This window comes from Cervus canadensis, chromosome 1 (genome assembly GCF_019320065.1).
Source record: "Cervus canadensis isolate Bull #8, Minnesota chromosome 1, ASM1932006v1, whole genome shotgun sequence".
In the NCBI taxonomy this organism is placed as follows: Eukaryota; Metazoa; Chordata; class Mammalia; order Artiodactyla; family Cervidae; genus Cervus; species Cervus canadensis.
The window spans coordinates 15990901-16006956 of record NC_057386.1 but is presented as its reverse complement, the minus strand read 5'-3'; the positions used below and the strand labels follow the sequence as shown (position 1 = coordinate 16006956).

The following is a 16056-nucleotide window of genomic DNA, read 5'->3' as shown; positions in this document are numbered from 1 at the left end:
GAACTTTGGATAATCTATATTTTAATAACAGTGCTTCAGTGCAGCATCTTGATAAGAAATATTTTATTCTATGAAGCATTTGTCAACAACGTATTTCATATGAGTTTATAATTATCACATATTAGTTTAAATGACTAAAGTATAGGTGTAGATGAAGCACTGTAGATGAGGCAAAGCTTCAACTTATATAGGTAATCATGTAAAGACCAACACAAATTTCATTCAATAACTAAAGATCAAACATCTAAAATATTCTAACTTATCATGGGACTTCATATCCCTACATTCTATTGTATACTATATTATCCTGTCTACATGATTAGGAGATAATACCTTCACATATGTTTGTGATGAAGCTTTGCTCTTGATTCAATAACTGAAGTCAGTGCTACATAGGAAAATATTATTTATTTTTATATTTTAAATCTTTAAGTAATTTTAAAAATTCTTACATTTTCTAATTCTTATAATTTGTAGGGGAGGACATTGATATCTCTAACACAGAAGGCGTTCTGGAAAACATGGGGATACAATTTTCAGATAAGGAACATTTGGAGTTATTGAAAAAGTTATCAGTTGATGGTAAGCATTTCAAATATCACTGTAACAGTGGTTCCCAAGAGAAACAGTTTTGCTCCTGAAGAAACATTTGACAGTGTCTGGAAATGTTTTTGGTTGTCACAACTTGGTGGAGGAGGGGCAAGTGTCACTGGCATCTGGTGGATAGAAGACATCTAATGCATAGGACAGACTCATACAGCAGAGAATTATCCAAAATGTTAGCAGTGCTGCTGTTAAGAAACTTTGCAGTAAAACCTTTAAGAAAACTTAGATTTGTGTGTTTAAGTAAGAATGTCTATTCCATTTGAGACTTGAAGAAAAAATTTGTCAAAAATTAAGAAATCTTAATTGCATAATTTAGTTCTTCATTTGAAAATCAAGAAACATACCATTATAATGACTAAGTGCTGAGAAATACCTGCCATTACTCTTAATTCTACTGGAATACTTAATTTTAAGAGAGGAACTTTAAGAAAAAGGAAGTGTGGATATTCAGTCATTCTGTTGTGTCCGACTCTTCATGACTGCATGAACTGCAGCAAGCCAGGCTTCCCTGTCCTTCACTATCTCCCGGAGTTTGCTCAAGCTCTTGTCCATTGAGTCGATGGTGCCTTCCAACCATCTCATCCTCTGTAACATCCTTCCCCTCTTGTCTTCAATCTTTCCCAGCATCAGGGTCTTTTCCAATGAGTTGGCTGTTCGCATCAGGTGGCCAAAGTATTGGAACTTCAGCTTCAGCCCTTCCAATGAATAGTCAGGATTGATTTTATTTAGGATTGACTGATTTGATCTCATTGCTGTTGAAGGGACTCTCAAGAGTCTTTCTCTGCACCACAATTCAAAAGCATCAATTTTGCAGTGCTCAGCCTTGTTTATGTCCAACTCTTACACCTGTACATGACTACTGGAAACACCAAAGATTTGACCATTCAGACTTTTGTCAGCAAAACGATGTCTCTGCTTTTTAATATGCTGTCGAGGTTTGTCATAGCTTTTCTTCCCAAGAAGCATGTGTCTTTTAATTTCATGGCTGCAGCCACTGTCCTCAGTGATTTTGGAGCCCAAGAAAATAAAATCTTCCTCTATTTCCATTTTTTCCCCATCTATTTGCCATGAAATGATGAGACTAGGTGCCATGATCTTAGTTTTCTGAATGTTGAGTTTTAAGCCAGCTTTTTCACTTTCTTCTTTCACTTTCATTAAGAGGCTCTTTAGTTCCTCTTCACTTTCTTCCCTAAGGCTGGTGTCATCTGCATATCTGAGGTTTTTGGTATTTCTCCCTGCAATCTTATTCTAGCTTGAGCTTCGTCCAGTCCAGCATTTTGCATGATGTACTCTGCATAGAAGTTAAATAAGCAGGGTGAGAATATACAGCCTTGAGGTACTCCTTTCCCAATTTGGAACCAGTCAATTGTTCCATGTCTGGTTCTAATTGTTGCTTCTTGACCTGCATACAGGTTTCTCAGGAGGCAGGTAAAGTGGTATGGTATTCCCATTGTTTAAGAATTTTCCACAGTTCATTGTGATCCACACAGTCAAAGGCCTTAGTGTAGTCAATGAATCAGAAGTAGATGTTTTTCTGGAATTCTCTTGTTTTTTCTGTGATCTAACAGCTGTTGGCAATTTCATCTCTGGTTCCTCTGCCTTTTCTAAATCTAGCTTGAACATCTGGAAGTTCTTGGTTCATGTACTAGTCAAGCCTGGCATGGAGAATTTTGAGCATTACTTTGCTAGCATGTGAGATGAGTGCAATTGTGCGGTAGTTTGAACTTTCTTTGGCATTGCCTTTCTTTGGGACTGGAATGAAGATTGACCTTTTCCAGCTCTGTGGCCACTGCTGAGTTTTCCAAATTTGCTGGCATATTGAGAGCAACACTTTAACAGCATCATCTTTTAGGATTTGAAATAAGCTCAACTGGAATTCTATCACCTCCACTAGCTTTGTTTGTAGTGATACTTCCTAAGGCCCGCTTGATTTCACACTCCAGGATATCTGGCTGTAGGTGAGTGACCACACAATCATGTTTACCCAGATTATTAAGACCTTTCTTGTATAGTTCTTTTGTGTATTCTTGCCACCTCTTCTTAATCTCTTCTGCTTTTGTTAGGTCCTTACTGTTTTGTCCTTTATCATTCCCATCATTGCATGAAATGTTTTCTTGATATCTCCAATTTTCTTGAAGAGATCGCTAGTCTTTCCCATTTTATTGTTTTCCTCTATTTCTTTGCATTAATCACTGAGGAAGGCTTTCTTATCTCTCCTTGCTATTCTTTGGAACTCTGCATTCAGATTAATTTGTCTTTCCCTTTCTTCTTTGCCTTTCACTTCTCTTCTTTTCTCAGCTATTTGTAAGGCCTCCTCAGACAACCATTTTGCCTTCTTTCATTTCTTTTTTCTTGAGGATAATTTTGGGCACTGTCTCCTATACAGTGTTACAAACCTCTGTCCATAGTTCTTTAGGCATTCTGTCTATTAGATCTAATCCTTTGAATCTAGTTGTCACTTCCACTGTATAATCATAAGGGATTTGATTTAGGTCATACCTGAGTGGCCTAGTGGTTTTCCCTACTTTCTTCAATTTAAGTCTGTATTTTGCAGTAAGGAGTTCATGATCTGAGCCACAGTCAGCTCCCAGTCTTGATTTTGCTGACTGTATAGAGCTTCTCCATCTTTGGTTACAAAGAATGTAATCAATCTGATTTCAATATTAACCATCTGGTGACGTCCATGTGCAGAGTTGTCTCTTGTGTTGTTGGAAGAGGGTATTTGCTGTGACCAGTGTGTTCTCTTGACAAAAAATGGTTGGCCTTTGTCCTGTTTCATTTTGTACTCCAAGGCCAAACTTGCCTGTTACTCCAGGTATCTCTTGACTTCCTGTTTTTTGCATTCCAGTCCCCTGTGATGAAAAGGACATATTTTTTTGGAGTTATTTCTAGAAGGTCTTATTAGTAGCAATTTTGTCATTTCTTATGTTACATTTTTCAGAGATAAGTTCTTGTTTTTTTTAATTAATTCATTACCTTTAATTGGAGGCTAATTACTTTACAGTATTGTAGTGCTTTTTGCCATGCATTGACATGAATCAGCCATGGGTGTACATGTGTCCTCCATCCTGAACCCCCTTCCCAACTCCCTCCCCATTGCATCCCTCAGGGTTCTCCCAGTGCACCGGCTATGAGTGCCCTGTTTCATACATTGAACTGGACTGGTGATCTGTTTCACATATGATAATATACATGTTTCAGTGCTATTCTCTGAAATCATCTCACCCTCGCCTTCTCCCACAGAGTCCAAAAGTCTGTTCTTTACATCTGTGTCTCTTTTGCTGTCTCACATATAGGGTCATCATTACCATCTTTCTAAATTCCATATATACGTGTTAATATACTGGATTGGTGTTTTTCTTTCTGACTTACTTCACTCTGTATAATAGGCTCTAGTTTCATCCATCCTAGAACTGATTCAAATGCATTCTTCTAATAGCTGAGTAGTATTCCATTGTATATGTACCACAGCTTTCTTATCCGTTCGTCTGCCGATGGGCATCTAGGTTGCTTCCATGTCCTAGCTATTGTAAACAGTGCTGCGATGCACACTGGGGTACATGTGTCTCTTTCAATTCTGGATTCCTCGGTGTGTATGCCCAGTAGTGGGATTGCTGGGTCATGTGGCAGTTCTATTTTCAGTTTTTTAGGGAATCTCCACACTGTTCTCCATAGTGGCTATACTAGTCTGCATTCCCACCAACAGTGTGAGAGGGTTCCCTTTTCTCCACACCCTCTCCAGCATTTATTGTTTGTAGACTTTTTGATAGCAGCCATTCTGACCAGCGTGAGATGATACCTCATTATGGTTTTGATTTGCATTTTTCAGATAATGAGTGATGTTGAGCATCTTTTCATGTGTTTGTTAGCCACCTGTATGTCTTCTTTGGAGAAATGTCTGTTTAGTTCCTTGGCCCATTTTTTGATTGGGTCATTTATTTTTCTGGAATTGAGCTGCATGTGCTGCTTGTATATTTTTGAGTTGCTTCATTTGCTATTATTTTCTCGCATTCTGAAGGCTCTCTTTTTACCTTGCTTATAGTTTCCTTCATTGTGCAGAAGCTTTTAATTTTAATTAGGTCCCATTTGTTTATTTTTGCTTTTATTTCCATTACTCTGGGGGGTGAGTCATAGAGGATCCTGCTGTGATTTATGTCAGAGAGTGTTTTGCCTATGTTTTCCTCTAGGAGTTTTATGGTTTCTGGTCTTACATTTAGATCTTTAATCCATTTTGAGTTTATTTTTGTGTATGGAACTTACATGCAGAGTACATCATGAGAAATGCTGAGCTGGAAAAGCACAAGATGGAATCAAGATTGCTGGGAGAAATATAAATAACTTCAGATATGCAGATGACACCACCCTTATGGCAGAAAGTGAAGAAGGACTAAAGAGCCTCTTGATGAAAGTGAAAAAGGGAGTGAAAAAGTTGGTTTAAAGCTCAACATTCAGATAACTAAGATCATGGCATCTGGTCCCATCACTTCATGGCAAATAGATGGGTAAACAGTGGAAACAGTGGCTGACTTTATTTTTGGGGGCTCCAAAATCACTGCAGATGGTGATTGCAGCCATAAAATTAAAATACACTTACTCCTTGGAAGAAAGTTATGACCAACCTAGATAGCATATTAAAAAGCAGAGACATTACTTTGTCCACAAAGGTCCATCTAGTCAAGGCTATGGTATTTCCAGTAGTCATGTATGGATGTGAGAGTTGGACTATAAAGAGGGCTGAGTGCAGAAGTATTGATGCTTTTGAACTGTGGTGTTGGAGAAGACTCTTGAGAGTCCCTTGGACTGCAAGGAGATCCAACCAGTCCATCCTAAAGGAGATCAGTCCTGGGTGTTCATTGGAAGGACTGATGTTGAAGCTGAAACTCCAATACTTTGGCTACCTGATGCGAAGAGCTGACTCATTTGAAAAGACCCTGATGCTGGGAAAGATTGAGGGCAGGAGGAGAAGGGGACAACAGAGGATGACATGGTTGGATGGCATCACCGACTCAATGGACATGGGTTTGGGTGGACTCCGGGAGTTGGTGATGGACAGGGAGGCCTGGCGTGCTGCGGTTCATGGGGTCACAAAGAGTTGGACACGACTGAGTGACTGAACTGGACTAAACTGAACCGATGGTGTTAGAAAGTGTTCTAGTTTCATTCTTTTACAAGTGGTTGACCAGTTTTCCCAGCACCACTTGTTAAAGAGATTGTCTTTTCTCCATTGTATATTCTTGCCTCCTTTGTCAAAGATAAGATGTCCATAGGTTCGTGGATTTATCTCTGGGCTTTCTATTTTGTACCATTGATCTATATTTCTGTCTTTGTGCCAGTACTGTACTGTCTCGGTAACTGTAGCTTTGTAGTATAGTCCGAAGTCAGGCAGGTTGATTCTTCCAGTTCTATTCTTCCTTCTCAAGATTGCTTTGGTTATTCGAGGTTTTTTGTATTTCCATACAAATTGTGAAATTATTTGTTTTAGTTCTCTGAAAAATACCGTTGGTAGCTTGATGGGGATTGCACTGAATCTATAGATTGCTTTTGGTAGTATACTCATTTTCACTATATTGATTCTTCTGATCCATGTACATGGTATATTTCTCCATCTATTTCTGTCATCTTTGATTTCTTTCATCAGTGTTTTATAGTTTTCTATATATAGGTCTCTTGTTTCTTTAGGTAGATATATTCCTAAGTATTTTATTCTTTTCGATGCAATGGTGAATGGAATTGTTTCCTTAATTTCTCTTTCTGTTTTCTCATTGTTAGTGTATAGGAATGCAAGGGATTTCTGTGTGTTAATTTTATATCCTGCAACTTTACTATATTCATTGATTAGCTCTAGTAATTTTCTGGTGGAGTCTTTAGGGTTTTCTATGTAGAGGATCATGTCTTCTGCAAACAGTGAGAGTTATACTTCTTCTTTTCCAATCTGGATTCCTTTTATTTCTTTTTCTGCTCTGATTGCTGTGGCCAAAACTTCCAAAACTATGTTGAATAGTAGTGGTGAGAGTGGGCACCCTTGTCTTGTTCCTGATTTTAGGGGAAATGGTTTCAATTTTTCACCATTGAGGGTGATGCTTGCTGTGGGTTTGTCATATATAGCTTTTATTATGTTGAATTATCTTCCTTCTATGCCTGCTTTCTGGAGGATTTTTATCATAAATGGATGTTGAATTTTGTCAAAGGCTTTCTCTGCATCTATTGAGATAATCGTATGGTTTTTATCTTTCTATTTGTTAATATTATGTATCACATTGATTGATTTGCGAATATTAAAGAATCCTTGCATTCCTGGGATAAAGCCCACTTGGTCATGATATATGATCTTTATAATATGTTAGATTCTGTTTGGTAGAATTTTATTAAGGAAATTTGCATCTATGTTCATCAGTGATATTGGCCTATAGTTTTTTTTTGTTTGTTTGTTTGTTTGTTTTTGGCATCTTTGTCTAGTTTTGGTATTAGGGTGATGGTGGCCTCATAGAATGAGTTTGGAAGTTTACCTTCCTCTGCAATTTTCTGGAAGAGTTGGAGTAGGAATTTTTGGTAGAATTCGCTATGAAGCCATCTGATCCTGGCCTTTGTTTGTTGGAAGATTTTTGATTACAGTTTCTATTTCTGTGCTTGTGATGGGTCTGTTAAGATTTTCTATTTCTTCCTGGCTCAGTTTTGGAAAGTTATACTTTTCTAAGAAGTTGTCCATTTCTTCCAAGTTGTCCATTTTATTGACATATAGTTGCTGATAGTAGTCTCTTATGATCCTTTGTATTTCTGTGTTGTCTGTTGTGATTTCTCCACTTTCATTTCTAATTTTGTTGATTTGATTCTTCTGCCTTTGTTTCTTGCTGAGTCTGGCTAATCGTTTGTCTATTTTATTTATCTTCTCAAAGAACCAGCTTGTAGCTTTGTCGATTTTTGCTATAGTCTCCTTTGTTTATTTTTCATTTATTTCTGCCCTAATGTTTATGATTTCTTTTCTTCTGCTAACCTTGGGGTTCTTCATTTCTTCTTTTTCTAGTTGCTTTAGGTGTAAAGTTAGGTTATTTATTTGATTTTTCTCTTGTTTCTTGAGGTAAGCTTGTATTGCTATGAACCTTCCCCTTAGCACTGCTTTTACTGAATCCCATAGGTTTTGGGTTGTCATGTTTTCAATTTCATTCATTTCTATGCATATTTTGATTTCATTTTAGAATTCTTCTGTGATTTGTTGGTTATTCAGAAGCGTGTTGTTTAGCCTCCATGTTTGTATGCTTTAAAGACCTTTTTTTTTTTTTAGCTCAGAATGCCCATCTGAAATTATAACAGATTTTGTATTATGCTTAATAGTTGTATTTTTTCAATAGTGTAATATATTCGGTCAACAGGTAAATATTCGGAAGATAAAAACACAAGAATGTTTCACTGTTTTCCTCTTTCTCGATACTTAATACAATTGAGATTCTGATTTAGTGAGCTTATTTTGTCTCTCTAATGTTTCTATTTGAATGTCCTTTTAAACACTGATGAAATAGCTCATTGAATATCTATTATATACAAAGGTTGTAATTAACAACTGTGTATGTGTTAAGTCATTTATAACTTGCCCATGTAATTTAAAGTTAATGAATTATTTTTGGCTTAAATTATAATAGTGACTAAATAGTGAGTATGGGTCAACTTTATATGAGTAGAAAATTTCCAAAAATAAAACAGTGTATACCATAAAAAATATGGTATACATATTTTTATACAAGTTTTAATATCTTAAAGCAAAAAATATCAATGTCACATTGTTAATATAGTTATATATGTGAAATGTAAAACATTTTCCTTATTTTATACCAATGAAGGGGAGAAATACAATTCTATCGCAAGTGATAAGTACTAAAATTTTTTTGTTTACTTTCTCATCTTTTGTGTTATGTGTGTGTGTGTGTGTGTGTGTGTGTGTGTGTGTGTGTAGATAGATAGATAGATGTAACATGTGTGTTTTCTTGCAGTTGATGGGAAAGTTGATATGAAAAAGGTAATGGATGAAGTGAAAGCATTCACAGGTTAGTGGTAAATTACTGATAAACTGAGCGTCCTAAAGTTTGACAATAATTTTTATTTTTCTAGCATGTTTTCCTGCTATCCTGCCACTAGATCCAATGGAAAGTTTTGTCTTGTTGCATAAATTTAAGTTTGGAAGAAAGGAAGCAAAAATAAAGCAATACAAAATATACTTACAGGACTAAATCTATATAGGAAATCCTACACTGTAGAGCTTTCCTTCCAAATAAAATGTTTCCCTGCATGAAATTCTAGGCAGGCACAATAAATGGCACTGTGATTTATTGAATAATTGTATATGAGTCAACAATTGCATTATTAACAAAGTCATGTAACACTTTCTTATAAGATTAAATATAATCTTACCTAATAAGCTTTCTAGGTGGATTAACTGAACAGTAATAGAAATAAATTTATTTTTTCTCAGAATTTAAAAAGAACCGTTGTCTGTTAGTATTGAATTAAGAGTTCTGATTTCCCCCAAAACTCTAATAGATGGGAACTTCATTGTGCTTTTTGCTATTCAACCTCAAATTTGGAATCATCATTAATAAGTATAATTATTTCTAACTTTTTAAAGGTGAAAATATCAATATCAATAATGTGGAAAATGTGCTGAGTGATATGGGAATTGAACTTCCAGAAACAGAATATACAAAGCCGATGAAAGCACTGCCAGTTAGTGGTAAGCCTAAAAACTGCTGCTGAACCTTCCTTTGAACAACTAGACCTTGTAAGCCTGGGAGGGAAGTTATAAAGCTTTAGAATTTAATGCCTATGGATTATTGGAAAATTTAAACTCTGGGTTATTTCTAAAAGTCCACCCAGATTGAGGGATATTGTACAAAATAAATGGGTTGTACACATCAAAAATGTGAAAATCATGATGGAAAAAGAATGAGGAATTGTCCCAGGTTAAGGAATAAAGAAACATGAGAAATTGATTCTTAGTTGCTGTTTATGACATTAATGGAACAACTAGTAAAATTTGAGTAATTCTGTAGATTAGTTAGGTGTGCTGTATCAGTCTTAGTCTTCTAATTGTGCTGTGACTATGTAAGAGAATTATATGCATGTATGTGTGTGTATATATATATATATGTATATATATAAAATTTAGTGGTTAAGGGCATTGTGCCTGCAAATTCACTTGCAAACATTCAGGAAAAAAATAACATGCACCTACAGAAAGGGTGATAAAGTAAATACAGTAAAATTTTAACATTTGAAAAATCTGGGTATTGGGAGGAGCCAAGATGGCGGAGGAGTAGGACGGGGAGACCACTTTCTCTCCTACAAATTCATCAAAAGAATAACTGAACGCAGAGCAAACTTCACAAAACAACTTCTGATCGCTAGCTGAGGTCATCAGGCGCCCAGAAAAGCAGCCCATTGTCTTCGAAAGGAGGTAGGACAAAATATAAAAGATAAAAAGTGAGACAAAAGAGCTAAGGACGGAGATCCGTCCCGGGAATGGAGTCTTTAGAGGACGTTTCCAGACACCGGGAAACCCTCGCACTGGCGGGCCTGGGGGGAGTGTTTGAATCTAGGAGGGCAACCTGACTGGGAGGGAAACAATAAATAAAACCCACAGATTACATGCCTAAAAGCAACTCTCAGCAGAAAAGTACCCCAGACACCCACATCCGCCACCAGCAAGTGGGGGCGGCATGGAGAGGAGCCGGCGGCATTGCTTGGGGTAGGGTCCGGGCCTGAGTGCCCTGAGGACAATCGGAGGGAGCTTTTATGAGTTGCCAACTTGAACTGTGGGAGAGCAAAAGAGAGAGAGAAAATTTACCGGCCCGAACACACTGCCGGCCGTTCGCAGAACAAAGGGACCGAGAAAGTCCAGAGAAGAGCTCGCAGACTGTGGACCGACCCAGACCCGCCGGAGGCGGGGGCAGGTCGTGGCGAGACACAGGGCGCAGGCACCCGACCGGCGCGGGCAGGGACTGGGGCTGGGGACGCAGAGGGCAGAAGACGCACGCACCCGACTGGTGCCGGCGCAAACTGAGACTGGGACCGTGGAAGGGAGTAGGCGCGCCGCACCCGGGGAGAGTGTGCCTGTCAAGCCCCTGGCTGCCTGGACCGCTCTGACGGGGAAGGCACAAAGAGCAGGCGCAGCCTTTTGTTCTGCGCTCTTGTGGAACACCCGAGGGCTGGAACCACGCGCAGCGCGGGGCGCGCTCCATATAGAGCAGCTCCATATAGAGCAGCCAGGAGCCTGAGCAGCGCAGACGGAGAAAGCAGCACCAGCCTCTCCCTGCAGCGCCAGCCCCTCCCCGCAGCGCCAGCCCCTCCCCACAGCGCGACAGAACTAGCTACCTGAATAAGAGTCCACCTCCGCCCTCCTGTGTCAGGGCGGAAATGAGGCTCTGAAGAGACCGGCAAACAGAAGCCAAATAAACAAAGGGAACCGCTTCAGAAGGGACCGGTGCAACAGATTAAAATCCCTCTAGAAAACACCGACTACACTGGAAGGGGCCTGTAGATATCAAGAAGTGTAAGCTGGAACGAGGATCTATCTGAAACTGAGCCGAACCCACACTGACCGCAACAGCTCCAGAGAAATTCCTAGATATATTTTTACTTCTTTTTTTTTTTTTTTAAGTAAGAAAGAAGAAAAAAAATTTTTTTTCTTTTTTATTTTTTCTCTTTTATTTTCCTTTAAAATTCCCTATTACTCCCCCATTACTCCTTAACTTCCATTTTCATAGATTTTTACGATTTTTTTAATTAGGGAAAAATTTTTTTTCTTTCTTTCTTTTTTTTTTTTTTTCCTTTTTCTCTTCTATTTTCTATTTTTCTTTTTCTCTTATTTCTTTTAAAGTCCTCTAGTACTCCTCTACTACTCCTTAATTTTCATTTTCAATACACTATAACCTTACCAAAAAAAAGAAGAGAAGCCCTATTTTTAAACTGAACTTCATATATATTTCCAAAATTTTTTTGTGTGTGTTTTGGTTTTTGTTTTTAATATAGTATTTTAAGAGTCTAACCTCTACTCTAGATTTTTAATTTTTGTTTTTCAGTATATGATATAAATTGTGAACATTTAAGAATCCAATATTCAGTTCCCATTTTTATTCAGGAGTGTGTTGATTATTCTCTCCCAATCTTGACTCTCTGTTTTCTACCTCAGAACACCTCTATTTCCTCCTTTCCCCTTCTCTTCCCAATCCAATTCTGTGAATCTTGGCAGGTGTCTGGGCTACGGAGAACACTCTGGGAACAGACAACTGCGTAGATCTGTCTCTCTCGAGTCCCCCTTTTTCTCCTCCTGCACATCTCTATCTCCCTCCTCCCTCTCCTCTTCTTCATGTAACTCTGTGAACCTCTCTGAGTGTCCCTAACGGGGGAGAATCTTTTCGCCATTAACCTAGAAGTTTTCTTATCAGTGCTGTATAGTTGGAGAAGTCCTGAGACTACAGGAAGAATAAAACTGAAATCCAGAGGCAGGAGACTTAAGCCCAAAACCTGAGAACACCAGAAAACTCCTGATTACATGGAACTTTAAGTAATAAGTGACCGTCCAAAAGCCTCCATACCTACACTGAAACCAACCACCACCCAAGAGCCAATAAGTTTTAGAGCAAGACATACCAAGCAAATTCTCCAGCAACGCAGGAACATAGCCCTAAACGTCAACATACAGGCTGCCCAAGGTGACACCTAACACATAGACCCATCTCAAAACTCATTACTGGGCACACCATTGCTCTCCAGAGAGAAGAAATCAAGTTCCACGCACCAGAACACCGACGCAAACTTTCCTAACCAGGAAACCTTGACAACAATCGTCTAACCCCACCCCTGGGTAAAACCTCCACAATAAAAAGGAACCACAGACCTCCAGAATACAGAAAGCCCACTCCAGACACAGCAATCTAAACAAGATGAAAAGGCAAAGAAATACCCAACAGGTAAAGGAACATGAAAAATGCCCACCAAGTCAAGCAAAAGAGGAGGAGATAGGGAATCTACCTGAAAAAGAATTTAGAATAATGATAATAAAAATGATCCAAAATCTTGAAAACAAAATGGAGTTACAGATAAATAGCCTGGAGACAAAGATTGAAAAGATGCAAGAAATGTTTAATAAAGACCTAGAAGAAATAAAAAAGAGTCAATTAAAAATGAATAATGCAATAAATGAGATCAAAAACACTCTGGAGGGAACCAAGAGTAGAATAACGGAGACAGAAGATAGGATAAGTGAGGTAGAAGATAAAATGGTGGAAATAAATGAAGCAGAGAGGAAAAAAGAAAAAAGAATCAAAAGAAATGAGGACAACCTCAGGGACCTCTGGGACAATGTGAAACGCCCCAACATTCGAATCATAGGAGTCCCAGAAGAAGAAGACAAAAAGAAAAGACATGAGAAGATACTCGAGGAGATAATAGCTGAAAACTTCCCTAAAATGGGGAAGGAAATAGCCACCCAAGTCCAAGAAACCCAGAGAGTCCCAAAGAGGATAAACCCAAGGTGAGACACCCCAAGACATATATTAATCAAATTAACAAAGATCAAACACAAAGAACAAATATTAAAAGCAGCAAGGGAGAAACAACAAATAACACACAAGGGGATTCCCATAAGGATAACAGCTGATCTATCAATAGAAACCCTCCAGGCCAGAAGGGAATGGCAGGAATACTTAAAAGTAATGAAAGAGAATAACCTACAACCTAGATTACTGTACCCAGCAAGGATCTCATTCAGATATGAAGGAGAATTCAAAAGCTTTACAGACAAGCAAAAGCTGAGAGAATTCAGCACCACCAAACCAGCTCTTCAACAAATGCTAAAGGATCTTCTCTAGACAGGAAACACAGAAAGGTTTATAAACGTGAACCCAAAACAACAAAGTAAATGGCAACGGGACCACACCTATCAATAATTTACCTTAAATGTAAATGGGTTGATGCCCAACCAAAAGACAAAGATTGGCTGAATGGATACAAAAACAAGACCCCTATATATGCTGTCTACAAGAGACCCACCTCAAAGCAAGAGACACATACAGACTAAAAGTGAAGGGCTGGAAAAAAATATTTCACGCAAATGGAGACCAAAAGAAAGCAGGAGTCGCAATACTCATATCAGATAAAATAGACTTTCAAATAAAGGATGTGAAAAGAGACAAAGAAGGACACTACATAATGATCAAAGGATTAATGCAAGAAGAAGATATAACAATTATATATGCACCCAACATAGGAGCACTGCAATATGTACGGCAAACGCTAACCAGTATGAAAGAGGAAATTAATAGTAACACAATAATAGTGGGAGACTTTAATACCCCACTCACAACTATGGATAGATCAACTAAACAGAAAATTTAACAAGGAAACACAAACCTTAAATGACACAATGGACCAGCTAGACCTAATTGATATCTATAGGACATTTCACCCCAAAACAATCAACTTCACCTTTTTTCCTCAAGTGCACACGGAACCTTCTCCAGAGGAGATCACATCCTGGGCATAAATCTGGTCTTGGAAAATTCAAAAAATTGAAATCATTCCAGTCATCTTTTCTGACCACAGTGCAGTAAGATTAGATCTCAATTACAGGAAAAAATTGTTAAAAATTCAACATATGGAGGCTAAATAACATACTTCTGAATAACCAAAAATCATAGAAGAAATCAAAAAAGAAATCAAAATATGTATAGAAATGAATGAAAATGAAAACACAACAACCCAAAACCTATGGGACACTGTAAAAGCAGTGCTAAGGGGAAGGTTCATAGCATTACAGGCTTACATCAAGAAACAAGAAAAAAGCCAAATAAATAACCTAACTCTACACCTAAAGCAATTAGAGAAGGAAGAAATGAAGAACCCAGGTTAGCAGAAGGAAAGAAATCTTAAAAATTAGGGCAGAAATAAATGCAAAAGAAACTAAAGCGACCATAGCAAAATCAACAAAGCTAAAAGCTGGTTTTTTGAAAAAATAAACAAATTGACAAACCATTAGCAAGACTCATTAAGAAACAAAGAGAAGAACCAAATTAACAAAATTAGAAATGAAAATGGAGAGATCACAACAGACAACACTGAAATACAAAGGATCATAAGAGACTACTACCAGCAGCTCTATGCCAATAAAATGGACAACTTGGATGAAATGGACAAATTCTTAGAAAAGTATAACCTTCCAAAACTGAACCAGAAAGAAATAGAAAATCTTAACAGACCCATCACAAGCAAGGAAATCGAAACTGTAATCAAAAATCTTCCAGCAAACAAAAGCCCAGGACCAGATGGATTCACAGCTGAATTCTACCAAAAATTTAGAGAAGAGCTAACACCTATCTTACTCAAACTCTTCCAGAAAATTGCAGATGAAGGTAAACTTCCAAACTCATTCTATGAGGCCACCATCACCCTAATTCCAAAACCAGACAAAGATGCCACAAAAAAAGAAAACTACAGGCCAATATCACTGATGAACATAGATGCAAAAATCCTTAACAAAATTCTAGCAAACAGAATCCAACAACATATTAAAAAAATCATACACCATGACCAAGTGGGCTTTATCCCAGGAATGCAAGGATTCTTTAATATCTGCAAATCAATCAATGTAATACACCACATTAACAAATTGAAAGATAAAAACCATATGATTATCTCAATAGATGCAGAGAAAGCCTTTTACAAAATTCAACACCCATTTATGATTAAAACTCTCCAGAAAGCAGGAATAGAAGGAACATACCTCACCATAATAAAAGCTATATATGACAAACCCACAGCAAGCATTACCCTCAATGGTGAAAAATTGAAAGCATTTCCCCTGAAATCAGGAACAAGACAAGGGTGCCCACTCTCACCACTACTATTCAACATAGTGTTGGAAGTTTTGGCCACAGCAATCAGAGCAGAAAAAGAAGTAAAAGGAATCCAGATAGGAAAAGAAGAAGTGAAACTCTCGCTGTTTGCAGATGACATGATCCTCTACATAGAAAACCCTAAAGACTCCACCAGAAAATTACTAGAGCTAATCAATGAATACAGTAAAGTTGCAGGATATAAAATTAACACACGGAAATCCCTTGCATTCCTATATACTAACAATGAAAAAACAGAGAAATTAAGGAAACAATACCATTCACCATTGCAACAAAAAGAATAAGATACTTAGGAGTATATCTACCTAAAGAAACAAAAGACTTATACATAGAAAAATCTGGGTAAAGACTATATGAGAAATCTTTGTACTATTTTTGTCACTTTCTGACTCTGACACTGTCATGTAGATTTTGGTTTAAGAATCACTGAAATTTCCAGTTAAAACTGCCATGATAAGATAAGCAATGATTTTATTCATTCACTTGTCTTATTTTTTAGATTCCACAATAAGTAAAAACATACAGTATTTATCATTCTGTGTGAGTTACT

General features: G+C 37.6%; 1 protein-coding gene across 1 annotated transcript in view; it reads left to right on the top strand.

The window, feature by feature from the left end:
• EFCAB13 (EF-hand calcium binding domain 13) overlaps positions 1-16056 on the top strand; it is a 208955-nt gene that overhangs the window by 139923 nt on the left and 52976 nt on the right. The window contains exons 37-39 of the mRNA XM_043464397.1: positions 478-582; positions 8589-8642; positions 9221-9325. Of these exons, the coding sequence (XP_043320332.1) occupies positions 478-582; positions 8589-8642; positions 9221-9325 (264 nt within the window). The remainder of the gene's footprint in view (positions 1-477; positions 583-8588; positions 8643-9220; positions 9326-16056) is intronic.